This window comes from Bos mutus, chromosome 4 (assembly GCF_027580195.1).
Source record: "Bos mutus isolate GX-2022 chromosome 4, NWIPB_WYAK_1.1, whole genome shotgun sequence".
Lineage (NCBI taxonomy): Eukaryota > Metazoa > Chordata > Mammalia > Artiodactyla > Bovidae > Bos > Bos mutus.
The window spans coordinates 108,528,243-108,547,536 of NC_091620.1; the positions used below are offsets into that span (position 1 = coordinate 108,528,243).

The 19,294-nt window shown below is 41.6% G+C and overlaps 1 protein-coding gene across 4 annotated transcripts in view; it reads left to right on the forward strand.

Annotated features, from left to right (window-relative positions):
• CDK6 (cyclin dependent kinase 6) overlaps window positions 1-19,294 on the forward strand; it is a 262,457-nt gene that overhangs the window by 177,520 nt on the left and 65,643 nt on the right. For all 4 annotated transcript variants that reach the window (XM_070369850.1, XM_070369852.1, XM_070369851.1 and 1 more), the window contains exon 5: window positions 4,678-4,787. In XM_070369850.1, the coding sequence (XP_070225951.1) occupies window positions 4,678-4,787 (110 nt within the window). The remainder of the gene's footprint in view (window positions 1-4,677; window positions 4,788-19,294) is intronic.

The following is a 19,294-nucleotide window of genomic DNA, read 5'->3' on the forward strand; positions in this document are numbered from 1 at the left end:
TCAGCTCTTCTTAAGTGTTATTCCGCCAGAGGCACCTAACTATCAAAGTTAAGTTACTCCCCCACATCATTGGATTGTCTTACATTTTTGTGTTAAATGCAGGAACGATAATTATCTTTATGATATGGCTTTTTCCCATCTTAGTCATAGTCTGTCTCACCATTTATTTAGTTTTTATTTTATATTCTTCAATAACAGTGTGTCATTTTTTTAATACAGATCTTGCTTTTTTCAATTCCTCGGTGTTTCACATTTTTTTGTTACTGTGTGAATGCGGTCCTTTTCCATTATGTTTTGTAGCTGACTTAGAAGCACTTGTGTGTTTGTTTTGTGCTTTATGTCTACTGTCACCCAAATTTTTATTATCTGAATAATATTTTGTTGTAATTAATTTCACATATTAAAACATAAAGCCAGTGTGTATAAGGCAGAAACCCTTAGAAGGACAAGGAGATTCTGGGGGAAGGAAAGCACAGACTCAATTATCTTTCAGTTTGACACAGTATAGAAGAATATAAGTAAGGATCTGTGTGAGGCGAACTAATTAATAAAGAACTTTACACTTAAAAGAGAGTACTCTTCTTATATCCTATGAAACAAAAGCCAGTAAAATGCATAGTCATAAAGGGTAGACATTCCACAGGTTGCATTCTCTGGCTGTGATGTAATAGCACTAGCAATTAAATAATCCAGCAATTAAAAGTTAACCATAAATATCTGATAATATGGAAATTTTAAAACTCTTTTCTAAATAATTCTTCATGCTAGTTTATTCTTAAAGAGAAAATTAAAGATAAATTGTGTATTATTTAAAGCTGAACAAAAATGAGGAAGGTTTATTTAATAATATATAACTAAATGTTCTATCATTAATCAAAAGTGAAAATAAATTATCCAAGTTTCAACTCAGAAATAAATTTTAGGAAGCAATTAGGAGGGAGGATTTAAAAAGATAAAAGTAGAAGTCAATAAATTAGAAAACAGTAAGGCCTCCCAAAATGAGAAGACATTTTGAAGTCAGTTTTTTAATAATGTAGCTAAACTGTCAATAACCCTGACTGATATAAAGAGGAAAAAAATTAGATTTCCTTTCTCAGAAAACCAAAAAAATAAATGAGATGAAAATAATTGCAAGAAATATTGTATAAATTTAAGCCAATATATTTTAAAATCTAGACTAAGGATTTTCATAGGGAAATTCCTTATCGTTACCAAAATTAACTCAAAACAACATTGAGACCTGAACAGACTAATTACCAAGAAGAAAGTCATGAGACTGTTAAAAACATACTGCTTGGAAAGATCCAGATCCAGGTGGTTTTACAAGTGCGTCCTATCAAGGAACTGATTACTCGTATGCTGTTTATAATATTCCAGAATATAGAAAAGGATGGACAGTTTGCATATATCCCTAACAGCAAACATGAAAAATTACACACAAAACAGAAAACTGTAGATTAGTCTCATTCATCAGTGTAAGTTAGTGCCCTAAGTAAATAGTAGCAAATAGAATCCAAGTCAAATAAAAGAATAATAAACCATGACTAGGAATGATTTATTCCAAGAAGAGAAGGGTGGTACAATATTGGGAAATCTATTAACCTAGCGTTAATAGAATAAAAGAGAATGGCCAAATGGTTATTATTAATAGACTTTTTTTTTTTTTGGCCTCCCAGCATGTGAGATCTTAGTTCTATGACCAGGGTTTGAACCTGCACCCCCTACATTGGAAGTGTGGCATCTTAACCACTGTACCACCAGGGAAGTTAGACATTTTTTAAAGCTTTTGATAAAAATGCATTACCCATTTTGTGTGGTAACTAAATTTTAAAAGGAAACAAAAGGAACTTCTTAAATGTATCAATATTTTTCTTATTATTTTAGCTGTCTAAACATTTATTTGATGATCATAATAAGTATCACTGGTTAAAGTACCAGAAGTGAAGATAGTTATACTAAAATGTTTTAGAATGGGTGATCAGTCAGAAATCACAGCCTCTTTAAACAGCATTAAATAATGCTGTATTCAGATTAAACTTTTCATCTCATGCGTTTGACTCTATTTCAAACTGAAGTGAGAAGATAAATCTGTAATCTCACAATATCTGTGTATATCTGTAAACCACTGGAGTTTAAGGTCCGTTTGCCCCTGCAACTTGGTTCACAGTGTGTTAGAGAAACAAGGAAGTGTTCCTCCAGCTAGAAATATTAGTAATACAGAAATAAATTACGTAACTAGACACTGGAGCCCAGAATCACTTTTCTTAACAAAAGTAGCAAGTACCTTCTCTTCGGGGATTGAATTTTTCCCACTTATCTTCTTATTATCACTTATCACTTATTATTAAGGAATGATTGCCTTAAAATCATCAATTTGGTATTTGTTGAAACACAGTTGCGACATGCTCAGTACTATGATGGGCAATTATAGACATAATGATGGGCGAAAGCAGATCCATGGCCCCAGTAATGACCCATATTATGAACTACATTATGTGCTAAGTCGCTTCAGTTGTGTCCCACTCTGCGAGAACTCCATTACAAGATATGATTTTTCGGTGGCAGTGGGTCCGGAAAGGTGATGATATCAAAGCTGAACTTTGTAGGAGAAGCAGAATTTCAACCTGTGGAGGAGAAAGTAGAGTTTGTCAGACTAGAACAGTGTCATCAAAAACCATGGAGGCAGGAGCTGGAAGATACGTTTGTATAATTGAGTGCTGCTCAAACCTGGCCAAGGGTTAGGGTTACCTAATGAAGTTTAACCAAAAGAAAAAAAAAAAGGAGGAGGAAGAGAAAAAAAAAAAAAAGAAGAACTGCAGGGCCCCCACCCATGGATATCTAAGTAAGTTAGGGGCAGGATAAGGCCCAGACACATGTGTTTTTCTAGACGCCCCAATCCTGGTGCACAGTCAGGGTTGAAAGCCAGTGATGTGGTCTCACGTGTGACTAGGCCATGTGTTTCATTATCAGTCAGAATCCTGTGAGTTGGTGGGACTCAAGTGGGCAGGTTTCTGCTCCATGTCATGCTGCCAGGAGCCACAGTCATCTGTTGGGGTGACTGGTCAGGCTGCAGTGTCCAAGATGGCTCACTCACATGGTCTTTCAGCCGAGAGCTCAGATGAGGCTGTCGGCTGGGACATTTCTGTGGGCTGCTCATTGCACAGCAGCTGGTTTCCAAAAGGAAGCATCTTCAGAGCAAACATTCAGAAAGGCTCAGGTAATCCTATAACCTAGCTTGCTGCTAAGTCACTTCAGTCGTGTCGGACTCTGTGCAACCCCAGAGATGGCAGCCCACCAGGCTCCCCCGTCCCTGGGATTCTCCAGGCAAGAACACTGGAGTGGGTTGCCATTTCCTTCTCCAATGCGTGAAAGTGAAAAGTGAAAGTGAAGTCGCTCAGTCGTGTCTGACTCTTCGAGACCCCGTGGACTGCAGCCTACCAGGCCGCTCCATCCATGGGATTTTCCAGGCAAGAGTACTGGGAGTGGGGTGCCACTGCCTTCTCTGAGCTTAGGTAGTCTCAGATGTCACTTCCACCATATTCTGTTGGTCAAGCAAGTCACTAAGGGCACCTCAGATAGAAGGGAAGGTGAATTAAACTCCAGTCTTTAATGAGAGGAGTGTGTATATAAGGAAAGAAGGCAATTGATGGCAATCATTTTTTTTTCCCCAAAAAATTTCTACTGCAGTCCTGATGCATTAAGTTCTATAGCATCAACGCAGATAAACAGAACTTCAGGAAATCTAGATAGACATCAGTGAAAGTGCAATTAGGTAAAACAGAGTAATGATAGAAGGAATCTGAATAATGTAAAATGCTATGTAATAGATGCGGTATTGAATTCCTTACCTGACAAGAAAGAATGTATCTTCGATTCAGACATCCATAGAATTTCTGCTAAAAAGAAGCACTCAAACCCCCATTTGCTCTTATAAATCTAGAACCTGAGTGATATGATTTCCTCACCTTTCAATGTTGCAGAAATAGTTGGTTGTGCTTGGTTTATCTGTTATCACACTGCTCAGTTTAAAGCAGGGCTCTTCCCACGCAGGAGTCCCTCCCTTTGGACGGCGTTCTCCACGCGGTGTAAGCAGTTGGGTTGCACGTTCTCCCTCAGGTTCTTCATGTTTTGTTTTCTGACAAGAGTGGCATTGAAGGGGGCTTTGTTTTGATTCCCCACAGTCTCGTGATAAGAGTAGTTTTGACTTGTCCTGGGTGCTCTGCAGGCTTCAGGGTCACCATCCAACAGCCCCTGGAGTCATCTTCTAATTTCCCCAAATGGCTGAACTGGGAATTGAGCTGAACACATTGCCATCACCTGTTTTCCACGTATTGTTTTTTTTTTTTAAGCCCCTTAAGAAAGAAACCATAGTTTTAAGGTAAGGATTTGTTCATTTGCTTGTTTTTTAAAGTCCTTGCTTTTGCTTTCTGAAATTCAGTTATTTTGCCATCCTAGTAAGACACCCAGAGTCTGAGGTGGGAACCCAGGTTGTGGGGATGATGTAATTTCCTGACCTGTCAGCCATGAGCCCACGTTACTTACTGCTCCAATCTCAGTGTCCCCGTAAGATTTTAGGAGCTCTTTCCACACCGAGTCTCGGCATGAAACCGCTCAGAATGAGGCGTGAAGCAGACGGCCGTCGCCCGCAGTAACGCTCGGATCCGCTTGTCCTTGCAGGTCGTCACGCTGTGGTACCGAGCTCCGGAAGTCCTGCTTCAGTCCAGCTACGCCACCCCTGTGGATCTCTGGAGCGTTGGCTGCATCTTTGCAGAGATGTTTCGTAGAAAGTAAGAAATACTTTTTGTTTCTCTCTGTCTCCCTTGGAAAGAAATGTTTGGGGTCTTGGATAATTTAAGTAGCAGTCTAGTATCTCTCTTTCAAGTGGGATCATGGTATCCACATCCATATGCCTCCGGCTCTCACTTCCAAGTCTGTCCAGAAACTGCCTTCGCAGTCCTTGCAGGGTCACAGGGTGTCGTTGTCGCTTCTGGCTCTTGGAAGCTCTGTTTGGAAAAGAACACTCCACTGTTCTTAACAATTTATTGTTTCTCTTGGTGATACTAAGACATGGTAAATGTGAAGCATGTTATGGAATTTTTTTTTAGTGAGAAATATCCTCAAGGTGGCCTTTTCCACAGGAGGAAGACCAGGGATATTATGTATGTGGAAATTTTGATGATGGGTTGACAAAACAGAATATTTAGACAGAAAAGGAATAGACAGACATCTGAGCCATTTCAGAATACTTTAAATGCTGTCAATTGGAGGAGAGATTAGACAGACTCAGGCACTATAGAGGGTGGAACTAGAACCAGAGATATTAAAATTACAGAAATAAAGATTTTTGCTTAGAAGGTGAAAAAAATCTAATGATTAGCGTTATCTGAAGAGCAGATCAGGGCTTGTTCTCACTGGCTATCGAAGAAGAGAACAGGCCGCTACACACTGAGATGTTTACAGCGGTATTCCTAGAGTGGGTGGGTGGGCTCGACGGCCTCCAGGGCACCTTTGACTCTGAAAGTCTGCGGTTCCTGTGTGTGATTTTCATATCACAAGAAATAGCCAAAACAATATAATAAAGATCTGCCAGGAAAAGAACCCACACCTTGGTACTAAACTCAGCCTGGTTAAAATTAAACAGAGAGGCTAATCAGAATCTAATCTCTCTTTGTCTTCTGTTTTTATTTCCATGGGAAAATGTGAGTTTGGAAGCTGAGTATTCTCCCAAGTTGGACATGTTATATTCAAAATGTAACTCCACAATAGCTCACAAGAAAGAAATGCAGTCAGCCCTTGTTTGCTTGCTCATTTGTTTGTTTTAACCAAAGGAAATTTTGTTCCTGTAACAAATCTGGGGACCTGCTTCTAGACCTCAGCAGATTCATGCATAGCTCACAGAGGGATATCAAAGTACACAGGTGTTTAAGGCAGGCCTATTGTGTGCCAGTCACAGGACCAAACCTCTTTTCATGCGTACCTTCTTATTTCTCACAATAAGAGATAGCTGAGATGCAGTGGTAAATTTATTTGTCTGACATCAAACAAAAAGAACGAGGGCTATTACTCCAAAGGAAGTCTTGTGAGTCTGGTGGTGTTTTTCTACCAAGGAGGGAAGGGGAAAAAAAGACCGCATTCAGCTGCAATGTTTGCTAAATAGGCTAAATAAGTGGCTCTGAAAGTGTGGTTCTTGGACCAGCAGCACCAGCAGCACTTGGGGGACCTTTTGGAAATGCAAATTCTTGGGCCTCACCCCAGACCCACTGGATCAGAAGCTCTTGGGCTGGGGTTCAACAGTCTGTGTTTTCACAAGCCCTCCAAGTGATCCTAACTCACCATCCAGGGTAGGAGCCACTGGAGTGGAGATTCATCAGTGGTGGTGTGGTTTAGTCACTAAGTCACATCTGACTCTTTTGCAGCTCCATCGACTGTAGCCCACCATGATTCCTCTCTCTATGGGATTCTACTACACCCAGGGATCAAACCCATATCTCCTGCTTTGGCAGGTGGATACTGAGCCACCAGGGAAGTCTCACCAGGGGATAGCAATCTTTAAATGTACGACTACCAGACCTCTCTCTTGAAATTCTGACTTCTTATTGGGCTAGGGCCTGGCATTCTTGTCTTTAATTAAAAGTGCCTCATGTAGTTCTTTTCTTCAAACAAATGTGGAAAATATTGGGTTAAACACTTATGGTCAGAATCAGGAATAATTTACTGACAATATTGCAGTGTGGGAGTCAAGACAGTCATTTCAGTTCATCCCATGAACCATTTGGTGCCGATGAGAGATGGTTAGAGTTTGGAATTACTTTGACATCTAGTGCTGTGCTCGGTCGCTCAGTTGCGTCCAGCTCCCTGGCAACCCTATGAACTGTAGCCCACCAGGCTCCTCTGTCCTTGCAATTTTCCAGGCAAAAATACTGGAGCGGGTAGCTATTTCCTACTCCAGAGGACCTTCTTGACCCAGAGGTCAAATCCACGTCTCTTGTACTGTCAGGCAGATTTTTTACCACCAGCGCCAGCCACCTGGGAAGCCCCGATGTGTCTAGCTAGAATTATCCTCAAATGTTAAGATTGGGTCCTTCTTTTGTTATGAGAGGAGGGGGATCAGTTATTTTTCAATAGTATAAAACTTGAATACCAGCCATAATTGATGATAAAACCAGTCTTTTTCTGGAAGATGTTAAAAGAAAGATGAAATTTAAGATATGTAGTGTTACATGTTCTCTAGTAAGGAATGTGCTATATTTTTAAGTGTAGATAGCCACCACTTATGGGACAATTGCTACCCACATTTTCATTTTACAGCCACTTTTCATTTTTACAGCCATATTTTCATTTTGCCACTGATGTGGAGGTATTGTTGGTAGTCTGGTTCCCAGACTAGCTTGCAGAGAATCCTGTAACAACCTGGAACATATACAAAACGTTATTTATGAAAATTTTCTGCTTAACAACAGTTTCTTCTATGGGAAAATCCATTCTGTGTTCAGTCCAGGAGACAGGAGTACCCATCTCTTCACCCAGCACTGGATCTGAGAAGGGACTCTGATGGAGGCATAAAGAGAGCCTCCTCTGACGTCAGCAGCAACAGTCTGCTTCACAGTTCTGGGAAAGCAAGCTGCTGGGTAGAGACCCCCTGGCTCTTCAGATGTGCACAGAAGAAAGTAGCCCCTCTCTAGGAGCCTTATACTGGGAGAGCAAACGGAGAAATAATTGCAGGCATCAGGAAGCCATATCAGAATCCAGACCCATGTGCCTTTAAGGCTGAAGGACAATGAATCCATCTGGGCCTGCCATACACGCCCTTCCTGGGGCGGGTGCTCTGTCTCCTGGGTAGTTCCTGCCGGTTTGGATGCGACCTTGAAAACAGCCATGGCATCTGACCCCTCTTCCTGCTCGGTTCACGTTTTGGTATTTCCTGCGATAACACCCAGATATCTGAATGTGCAGGCTTCTCAGTCATGCCAGCTGAATTCTGGGGTCCAGCCACCGGCTTGACCTGCTTCCACCTTGACTCCTGATTCAGTGCAGACCCACCTGTTTGTGGTGTCCAGCTGAGAGCACACAGGCCATGCCTTCTGGAAGCAGACTCTCATTGCCTTAGCTGACCCTACATCAGGGAATCCTGGCATGTGTCCCCTCCCTCTGGCTTCCTCCTTGTTGCTATGGCAGTAGTTCCCAAATTGTGTCATCTCTTTTAACACCTTCATCATTTTTGCCATACTCTTAAGATAACTATACTTAGTTTTTCTACTCTCTTAAATTAATTAGTGTTATCTCGCTAAACCCACATTCTGAGGACTGTTAATTCAGTTTGTAGATGATGAACCACAGCCTTCTACAAGGAGTGTGAATAACTTGTCCATGGACATACAGCTCTTCTATAGGAGAACCAAATTTGAACCCTAGTCTGTCTGACTCTCTAATCTTTGATTTTTCCACTCTGCCATGTTTCTGCCTTGGCTGTGGTTTTACCTGTGAGGCCATATTTTTTTCTGCATTAATTTATGCATGATTACAGTGTAGCAGCAATAATATTTTAAGGAGGTGAAGAAGCAAACCATGCATCTAATAGCTTTGACTTCTAGTCTCTCCTATAGTGGAAAGGCTGACCAGTTTTCTGAGAGGTGCCTGCCTTTTATTCTAGAATGGGATACCTAAGAAATATGAACTCAGTAAAAAGAATCTTAGGGCAGATGGTTGACAAAGAGCGAGAGAGTTTGAATACCACCTGTCATTATTATACGAACTTAATAATTGCTACACTGACCTTCCGTGTGTGTGCATGCACTCAATCATGTCTGATTCTTTGGGACCTCATGGACTGTAACCTGCCAGGCTCCTCTGTCCATGGAATTCTCCAGGCAAGAATACTGGAGCTGGTTGCCATTTCCTTCTCCAGGGGATCTTCCCGACTCAGGGATTGAACTCGTGTCTCTTGCGTCTCCTGCAGTGGCAGGTGGGTTCTTTACCAGCTGAGCCATCAGGGAAGCCCCTGGATCTTTTTATCTTCCTCCTTTAACTCTTCATCAATGGGTGATCCGTCTTTACCCCACACTGAGTCATATTTTAAGACTAAAAAACATTGCTGCAAATTGGGTGAGTAGACAACTATTCAGCTTGAAGATTGGGATGAGATGGATAGAGGGATGGACCGAGGAGTGATAGAGATTGATTTTTAACTTCATAGAAAGATAGATTCACAATTGTTAACTCTCCAGGTATCTGTCTGCTGCCCTGTGATCACAGTCTGAACTGTTTTCTGTGGTTTGAAAGTTATGGGGTTTTCCAAGTGATGGCAAAGTCATAAAAAGAAAACGCACATTAAAAAAAATAAAACGTGCTACTAATTCTTTGAATATGGAGATTGTGGTAAACAGATAGTAGTTCTTAGAAGTCCCAAGTTGCCAGCTAAAGTTGCCAGCTCTGTTGATCCCTAGCTAAAAAATGCCAGATGCCACCAAGAAGAACATAACAAATACAGTCCCTGTTAGAAAGAAACAAACAAGGCTTCATGATTTTACCCCGCCTCAGATGGTGGCCTCTCTCAGCTTGCCATAATTGATTTCTATGAATTGAACACCCAGTAGCTGAGAAACTAACAGTGAAACCGTCCTTTGTGGCTGAGCGGTCTGGGAGCAAACATCTTTAAAATGTCACTGAGTGCCCTGCCAACTGTCCTACTGGGTACTGTGTTGGCGTTCCCCATACTTGAGCACTTTACTCAGTGACGTCAGGGAAATGAGGTCCTTGACCAGAGGCTCTGAACACCAAGGTACCCAGGCAGGCCCCAGCCACTGAGAGGAGACCCATCACCCCACCTTAGGTCAGAACATTTAAGTGGAAACCAGGGCACTCCCTGGACCCTGAGGTTTCTTGTCTCTTCTTGGATGTTTTCTTGGATCTCTTTTTTTCCTTCTTCAGAGAGGCCACCAGATGGGAAAAACTCCAAAGAAGCATTTACTTGAGTGAGGAAATACCCAAGGTGGTGGTACCCAGGAAAAGAACTGATCTTGTTAAACAGTGCACACAGGGGAGTTCTAAGTAAGAACAAGGAGTACTACTTTTCAATCGTAATCAGTGGTTTTTTTCTTACTCTTGATGTCCCTGATGCGGGGAACGATTGAGGGCAGGAGGAGAAGGGGGTGACAGAGAATGAGATGGTTGGATGGCATCACCGACTCGATGCACATGAGTTTGAGCAAGCTCCGGGAAACGGTGAAGGGCAAGGAAGCCTGGAGTGCTGCAGTCCGTGGGATCACGAAGAGTCGGACGTGGCTTATCGACTGAGCAACCACAGTATTACTTTAACAGGAATGTGTTTGTTTTCATGGTATGTGCTGAGATGCCCCCATCAGGCCAGCCTTTCCCTGTCAGGGCACCCCAACAGCTGCCCAGCTTCCCACCCCTTGGGTCTGACTCCCTGGGTCTGCCTGCCAGCCTGTTTTCCTGTTTCTTGCCTATTTCCTGCCTCCTTCCAATAAATTAATCTTTCCATTGTCGCCCTTTTTCCAAAACTTGTTAAAACTGGTGTAGGATCCTTGACCCTCGAGACCTTCTGAAGAAGAAGCCCCAACTGCATTCTGCCCATGTCACATCTTATTCTCCAAGATGTAAATGTATGTTCGTGAAGGGGGCCTACCTTGTGGCCCCAAAACGTGTCTTGAGGTTTTCCTCCTTAGAATCCTTTCAGTTCTTTTATCCTAGGTGGCCCCTTGCCCTCTCTAAATCTTCCAGAGCTAAACCTGGAAGATGTCTCTTCAGGGAGGAGAACCGCCCCCCCCCCCAGAGACGCCCCCCCACCTCCCGCCCCCACATTCTGAGTGTATGGTGCCTAAAAAAAACAAACCCTCAATAATGAGACAAACACCCCAGTTCAAAATGGGCGAAAGATTTAAACATTCACATCACCAAAGAAGATACAAGGATATCAAATAGGCATACAAAAAGATGTCCTGTATCAGTGCGTGCATGCTCACTCAGTCGGCTCTGTGTGACCCCCATGGACCGTAGCCCACCATGGAGCTGAGTGTCTTTATCTGTAAAATGGAGAGGCTGGGATAAGCTACTACATCCATGGCATTCTGACCTTCACAGAGGTATTCGTATCCTTCTACAGTCTAAGAGTGCCCAGCCCTTTTCGTTCCCCTACTCAGCTTTGTTCAGAGCAGTTTGATTTCATCTTTTTTATTTACTGGGCTTCTGGAATCTAAAAGGGTTTTACAACACGGGAGTAGATGTCGTCCAAGATTCACTCTAACTCTGATATTCTTTGCTTCGGGGCGAAATTGTGGCTTGGTCATTTCTAGAATTCTTAACACGTCATGCAGAGCTCACCCTTGCTGACAGGGGTTCGTATGACACATGCTTGTCGTGGTTCTGAGAACTCGACATACATTATACAATTTAATCCTCCCAGGCAGCTTGCCCCAGGATCCCACATCTGGTTGTTGCAGAGCTTGAACTCAGAGCTGTATGACCTGTGACAGGTACACTGAAGTGTAATGAGCTACACTGGGAAGCCGGGTGGGCATATAAATATATAGGGCAGCAGTTACAGATGTGCACAGCGGCGGGGGCAGGGGGTAGTGGTGTGTGCGTGTGTGTACATGCCTCCCTCTCTACGGTTCCTTTTTTCACACATTTAAATATATAGATAATTCACATGGAATGTCTATGAAAGTCTAAACCAGTTCTGTCCAATAGAAAAGAGAATGTGAACCGTGTCATTTTAAGTTCTCTAGAAGTCACATTAAAAGTAAAAAGAAACAAGTAAAATTGATTTTTTAACACAATATATACAAAATGTAAACATGGAATAGGGCTTCCCTGGCTTAGATGTAAAGACTCTGCTTGCACTGCAGGAGACCCGGGTTCAGTCCCTGGGTTGGGAAGATCCCCTGAAGAAGGGCGTGGCGACCCACTCCAGTATTCTTGCCTAGAGAATTCCATGGACAGAGGAGCTTGGTGGGATCCTGTCCATGGGGTTACAAAGAGTCGGACATGACTGAGCAACTAACATACACACACATCCAAAATGTTATTATTTAAATGTGGAATAACTATAAGAATATGGATCATACTCTATTTCAACACTAAATTGTTAAACTGCAGTATATATTTTATGCTGACAGCACATCTCAGTTCAGACTAGCCACATTTCAAGGGCTCATAGACATAGGTACTGTGTTTTACATTGGTGTTCAGTTACTGGAGTGGGTAGCCGTTTCCTCCGCTAGGGGATCTTTCTGACCCAGACGTGAAACCCACATCTGCTGCACTGGCAGATGGATTCTTTACCTGAGCCACAGGTTTAAACCATCAAATGAAAAGATAAAGAAGAAACAGACAGCTCACTGTTTGTTGGGAAGGGGTGAGAGAATGAGTTCGTGCCCTTCTGCTGCTGCTGCTAAGTCACTTCAGTCGTGTCCGACTCTGTGTGACCCCATAGACGGCAGCCCACCAGGCTCCCTCATCCCTGGGATTCTCCAGGCAAGAACGCTGGAGTGGGTTGCCATTTCCTCCTCCAGTGCAGGAAAGTGAAAAGTGAAAGGGAAGTCGCTCAGTCGTGTCCGACTCTTAGCGACCTCATGGACTACAGCCTTACCAGGCTTCTCTGTCCATGGGGTTTTCCAGGCAAGAGTACTGGAGTGGGGTGCCATGGCCTTCTCCGCCATGCCCTTCTACCCTAGGCTTATTGATTTCTCAGTCTTTTGTCTCCTACATTGCCATCTTCTCTAGTTTGGGTGGAGGCCGGAGAAGTTGGGGTCCTTGTAAAACCAGCTGATGTTGATGCAGCGCCTGGCCTTTGTCCCTGAATCAGTGACACTTAAGGGGCAGCCTGTAAATACAGTGTTATCAGCCCTGGCTGATCAGTCTTCCCCACTGTGTCCTCTTCAAAAGCACGTGCACCTGGAGCCTCCGTCTCCACAGTCTCTGACTCTGCAGGCCATTTTCAGAAACAGGAATTGTGTGGGAAGGAACGACTCAGGGGGTGCAGATGCCGGTTAGCTTTATTTAAAAAAAAAAGTTTGAGAAATGAAAATGTCTTTCCTATTCTCCTATCCAAAATCCATTCCCAAAGACAATCCCTGGATATATTTCCAGATCTTTATTGCACATTCGAAAGTGTGTGTTTGCAAACATCTACATATGTATATGTATAGATAAATAGATAAACACATGCACACCTCTGTCAGTTTATCTCACAGAAATGGGCTTATGCTGTACATATGTTGCCTTATTCATTTTATTTTATCACAATATATTAGGTCAGTTCATAGAAATCAAACTCATTTTTAAAGTGCTGAATCATTGTCAGCTCATTTATTTCATGATTTAATTTCCCATTGATGAGCATTTATGGATTGGTTGGCTGGTTGCATTTGGTCTTATTACAGACAGTATTGCAGTTAAATCCTGTGCTTATTTTGTGGAACATTTGCCCAAGTATTTCTGTATGGGTAAATTCCAGAAGCAAAATTATAGGGTCAAATAACATGCCTATTTAAAATTCTGCTAGCTAAACCAAATTGCTCTCCAGCAAGTAAACTCTGTTTTTACCTTAAGGTGGGAAATAGGATTGAGAGTCTCAAAAATGAAGAAAGATTGTCAAAAATAAAACAAGACAAGGACTCTTACTTAAGCCCTGGCTTCCTCCTGCTGCTTCTACGCCTTTTTAAAAATAATGTCAAGAGGAAAACCTGAGTGAATATGGTAATTATAAAAACTGCTGTTAAGTTGGTTTGAAGCCTGAGGGACCTCTTTCAACTGTAAAGTTGACTGCGGGTTTCCTTTTTATCAGTTGTGTAGTGATAGGGAAGAAATCAACCTCATTTTGTCAGTTAAAAAAAATTATCGTAAGATAAAGACCCAAGCAGCTTTTCAGACTAGTTTTTTCCAGTGCGCAGACAGCATATGAAGATCATTCTATAGAGTTCCGTAGTGTGGAAGCTTGGAGAGTAATGTATACCGAGTTTTGATCTTCCTTCCAGCCTGGATGTAGACATGGGTACTCTTCTTCCTTAGTCGCCAGACCTCATGCATCTTTCCTTCAGATTTTGCCTTCTAGGGGACTTCCCTGGTAGCTCAGTTAGTAAAGAATCCACCTGCAACGCAGGAGACCCTGGTTCAATTTCTGGGTCAAGCAGATCCACTGGAGAAGGGATAGGCTACCCACTCCAGTATTCTTGGGCTTCCCTCATGGCTCAGCTGCTCCTGTAATGCAGGAGACCTGGGCTCGATCCCTGGGTTGTAAGATCCCCTAGTGAAGGGAACAGCTACCCGCTCCAGTATTCTGGCCTGGAGAATTCCATGGACTGTATAGTCCACAAGGTCGCAAAGAGTCATACATGACCGAGCAACTTTCACTTTCTTTTCACTTTATTTGCCTTCTGAGTCTATTCGTGGAAATAACTCTGGAAGCCCCTGCATCAGCCCTGACCTTGAAAGAGAAAATGAATCTAATGGTCTCAGTTCTACATCAGTCAAAGTCTTAGGTCTTGCTGGTTGCATCTCTCAACCCTTGATTTGGATAAAAAAAAAATTTGATTTGAGGCAAGAAGCGGCCCATTTTTAAAATATAAAACACTGGCAGAGAAAGTAGCTGTATTGTACATTGATAGCCAGCTGTTACTAGTCTGATCTTTCCTCCGTCAAAGGCAGACTTCTCATTGCTGTTCGTGGCTCTTACGAACATGAGTCGCTTCCCAGCAGTACAAAATAAAAAGTACCAGGTCTACACAAAGTGATTTCAGCCAGAGCGTGGGCCTCTGATCTGAGCTGAGTCCGGCCCTGGTAGAGCCTGTAAAGCGCGATGTTACGTTCCATCTGTTGCTTTACAGCAACCATGCAGCTGTATTGGCAAGACAGTAAATACAGTGACTAGCACGGTAAGTCCCCGGATGGGAACCTTCAGGTTGCACACGAGCAGAGCTGCACACACACTTTCACATGTCCCTTCACGTGAGTGAGTTCACCTGTCTGGCATGCGTTGTTGTGTGCATGTGCCCTCCACACGTGCCTGTGTTTTTGTGTACCTTACAGTACTGCAGAGTACAGTAGTACCGTGCTAGTGCAAAATACAAGTGTTCCTTTATTTGGTACTAGTTCAAGAACTTCTTAGAATATGCAACCTTAGACTCAAATACTTCTTTAAACATTATATCTCAAGTCTATAAAATAACTTCACTCTGGAGAATTTTGAATGGGAATGTACATTAGCTATTACAGATACTGGATTTTAGATTAAAAATCAGATATCCAGTGACTTCACTGTGACCACATTTGTTAAAACTGAGTTCAATTTTGTGTGTGGTCTTTAAGATTTCATTGGATCCTTAGTACATATATTTATTTCAGCAGATATGACATTCTTGTGGGAAAAGTATTATAAACTTATCACAGTAGAGTACTATATAGCCAATGTGTTAGTTGGGTACCTAGGCTAACTTTGTTGGACTTAGGAACAAATTGGACCTACAAACAGATTCTCAGGACAGAACTCGTTTGTGTACAGGAAACTTACTGTACAGGGTATTTCAGGTAAATGTAAATTTGATGGGATTTCATTGTATGCCTAAGTAATTTCCCACAGAATGGTGCTAAAGAGCTAAATTACAACAAATAGTAAGGTGTGACAAAAAATTCTACTTGGTCTTGTCCTGGAGCGGTAGGTTACGATGACAGTCTGTTGTAGCTCCATGTGGCCGCTGCTGTGGGATCTGGGTCTGTCTGATACCCATGCTCCACTGTTGAATACTGCGTTCCTGCCTCCCATCTGGCCTTCCCATAGTGGCTGGAGGAGCTGATATCTGATATACTCAGTGCTTGGCTTAGCTGAGAAGCACTGGGAATTTTCTCGTAAAAATAGAAGATATTACCTGGTTCTTTCTTTTCCTCCTTTCATCTCCTCTTCTCAACCCTTGCTGCAGACTTTCTCTCCCTCTTCTGTCCCTCCTCCCTGTCTCTCGTCCACTCCCACTCTGTTCTTCTTTCCCTTCCTCCTCCCAATTTAACTGGGAAGTACAGAGCACTCAACATGGCCTCCTGTATATTCCTTCCCTAATAATACATGGTAGTATTGAGTTTCTGATTTACTGCTTCAATTTTGCTGGATAAATTAAATTTGCAGGGATCCGAATTTACTCAGTGATAGGCTTAAGAGCTGTCGGCTGCTTGGGGGGTGTGTGTGCATGCGTGCGTGCACATCTATAAAACCAATAATCTGGCCAAATGTATTTCTAAATCTTCTAGTTTTCTTATAAACATTTTAGAGTTTTAATATGAGGGGAAAAAAAAGTGTGGCAGAGACAGCTACAGACATGTGGGCTGTGTTTACTCACAAATTGAAATATTGCAAAGGACAATTCAGAATGGCAGGTTTCCGGTGAAAATTAGATTTTACTACGAGCTAAACTGGATATTACTAGCTCTTGTTCTTATCACTGGCACAATTAGAGTTTGCTGGACACTCTCAGTCCAGATCTGGGAGAAGATCCAAAACTTCGGAAATTAGGGGTCAGGAGCCTGCCAAATGTGTTTGTGCTATGTTGTCCAACTGTTTAACTGGTAAAACTTTACATACTAATATTTCAATATAAGAAGGAGTTTGGAAGCCAAATGCTATGTCCATTTTGCTGGTCAGAGTCTTACTGAATTCTCCGGATATCAGCATAAAATAAAGTTAATTTTAGAGGCACTCAGGTGAATGGGGTACAGCCCCAATTAGAAGTGGCACTGAACTGAAATACACAGACATTTCTCATTTTTATCTAAACTGATACTTTTTTTATATATTGAGTAAAAACAGTTTCTTGTTGTATTACATATGTGAGCCCTCAGTCAGAACGCAGTAAAAATATTAGAAGCTTTTAGTTTAAAATGATACCTACTGCCCTTCTCTGTTTCTTACTAAAAAGGTGAAACCCCCAGCACTTATAACTGGCAATGAAATAATTATCTGAATTATGTGAAAGGACCCCATTTAGCCAGAACCAGATTTAAAACCCCGTTTGGTGATTCAGCTCTCGTGTGCACCTGGAAATAAACAGACCTTGCTGCCCCTCCCTCAGTGCCTTGTTTAGAAACACCGAGCTGATCGTAGTTCAAAAAATAGTCAGCTGTTTCCACCACAGATCCTAGTGAGATCTCCACAGTGGACTGACTCCCCTCTGCCATCAGTGTTACAGCTCTTTCTCTCCTGGGTATGGGTACAAATACCAGGAAAACATATGTACCAAAAGAGATCAGGGGAGGTGAGGAGAACAGGGTATTTAGTAGGTGGAGACAGAGACATGAGACCAGTGTGCGGGGAAATATGCGAGACACTAAGATTGATCTAAGAGCTACTCAGAGGCTGTTAAACGCTTACAGAATGGGCCAAAGTAATGTCTGCATTTTGTTAACTACACATTGTCTGTCTGGGGAGACTGTCCTTCTTAGAAGAATGAGATAAACTAAAGGAATAAAATTCTTGTTACTTTTGAAAAAAATATTACCAAACAAGCAACAGTCTCTAGAAGCCTAAAAAATGATATAAAACTCTGAAAATGATTAACTAGCAAAACCAGAAGAAATTTCTAAAAATCAGTAGACTAACTCAAGACAGTGCTAGAAGACATACTCTCTAAAAGAGAAACAGTGGAATCAACACAAGTGTCCATCGACAGATGAATGGTTAAAGAGGATGTGTGTGTGTGTGTGTGTGTGTGTGTGTGTGTGTGTGTGTGTGAGATACGCACAATGGAATATTCCTCAGCCATAAAAAAGAATGAAATAATACCATTTGCAGCAACATGGATGGGTCTAGAGATTATCATACTAAGTGAAGTTAATCAGACAGAGAAATACAAGTATCATATGATATCATTTATTTGTGGAACCTAAAAATAATCATGCAAAAGAACTTATTTACAAAACAGAAATAGACTCACAGACATAGAAAACAAACTTATGGTTACCATAGGGGAAAGGGAGGGAGGGATAAACTAGATCTTGGGATTAACAGATATACTCTACTATATATAAAATAGATTTTTATAAAAAGGAAAGCAATGACCTACTGTATAGCACAGGGAGCTATATTCAATACCTTATAATAACCTGTAATAGAAAAGGATATGGAAAAGAATATATATATATATTACTGAATCACTTTGCCGTACACCTAAAAATAGGACAACATTGTAAATCAACTATACTTAATTTACATAAGAGAAAAATAAGAGAGAAACAAAATAAGAGAGAAAATAAGAAATAAGAAAAGAGAAATAAAAATAAGAGAGAAACAAGAGGCAACAAGAACTGAACATCCTGAAATGTAGAAACAGTAACTGAAATGGAAAGGAGATACATAAAATGTGAAATTATAAAGAAATCAAGTACAGTAGCACAATTGAAATCTGAGAATAGGCAGTAAAAAGAATTAATATAGGAAATGGAATCTTTGATGTGAAGGACAGTATTGAGAAGTTCTCACAGAACACTGATGAACAAAATTGTCCGTGGTTTAAACGGTAAGAAAAGGACAAATATGAAGACTAGAGAATGGGAATCTGGCATAAGAAATCAATGGTCTTGACATGCGATAATCAAAAACATAGACTAAGACATGACTTGAGTATATGGATTGAAAGATCTCACAATATTTTGACGAAAATCATTACAGAAGAGAAAAACCAGTAGTTTGGGATGCTCAGGGCTATGGGTACAGAACTCAAATCAACTTAGATAAGCTAAAGACTAAGGAATTTGTTAGCTCGCATAAACGGTGATTCCAGAGATAGATGAGCTTCAGAGTTGGCTTGATGTATAAGCTGCAGCTCCATTTTGCTGAGACTCTCTTCATTGTGGTGGCATCTTTGAAGACTGTCTTCCCTCATGGCCAAGTGGTTCTGGTAGTTCCAGGTTTTGGACAAAGAACACATTCTTTTGTCCCAGAGTTCCAAATAGGTGTACTGAGATTCATCCTCAGAACTGTTATGACACATGCCTACATTTAAACCAAGGAATGAGACCAGAGAAGATTTGCTGATCAGATGGTGGTCTGAAGAACATCAGACTGACATAAAGCTCACCCTGGGACGTGTTAGAATTGCATAGAGAAAGAAAAAAGCCTGTGAAGACCAATAAACTTATTTGAAAGCCATACAAGAAGAAAGGAAAATCAGGCTGACCTCAGACTTCTCTTTTATTCTAAAAGTCAGAAGAGAATAGAGAAATGGCTAGATTTGTGAGGGAAAGTCTGTGACCCCAGAACATAGAGGTTCCAATATGTAAGGATTCCGTTACT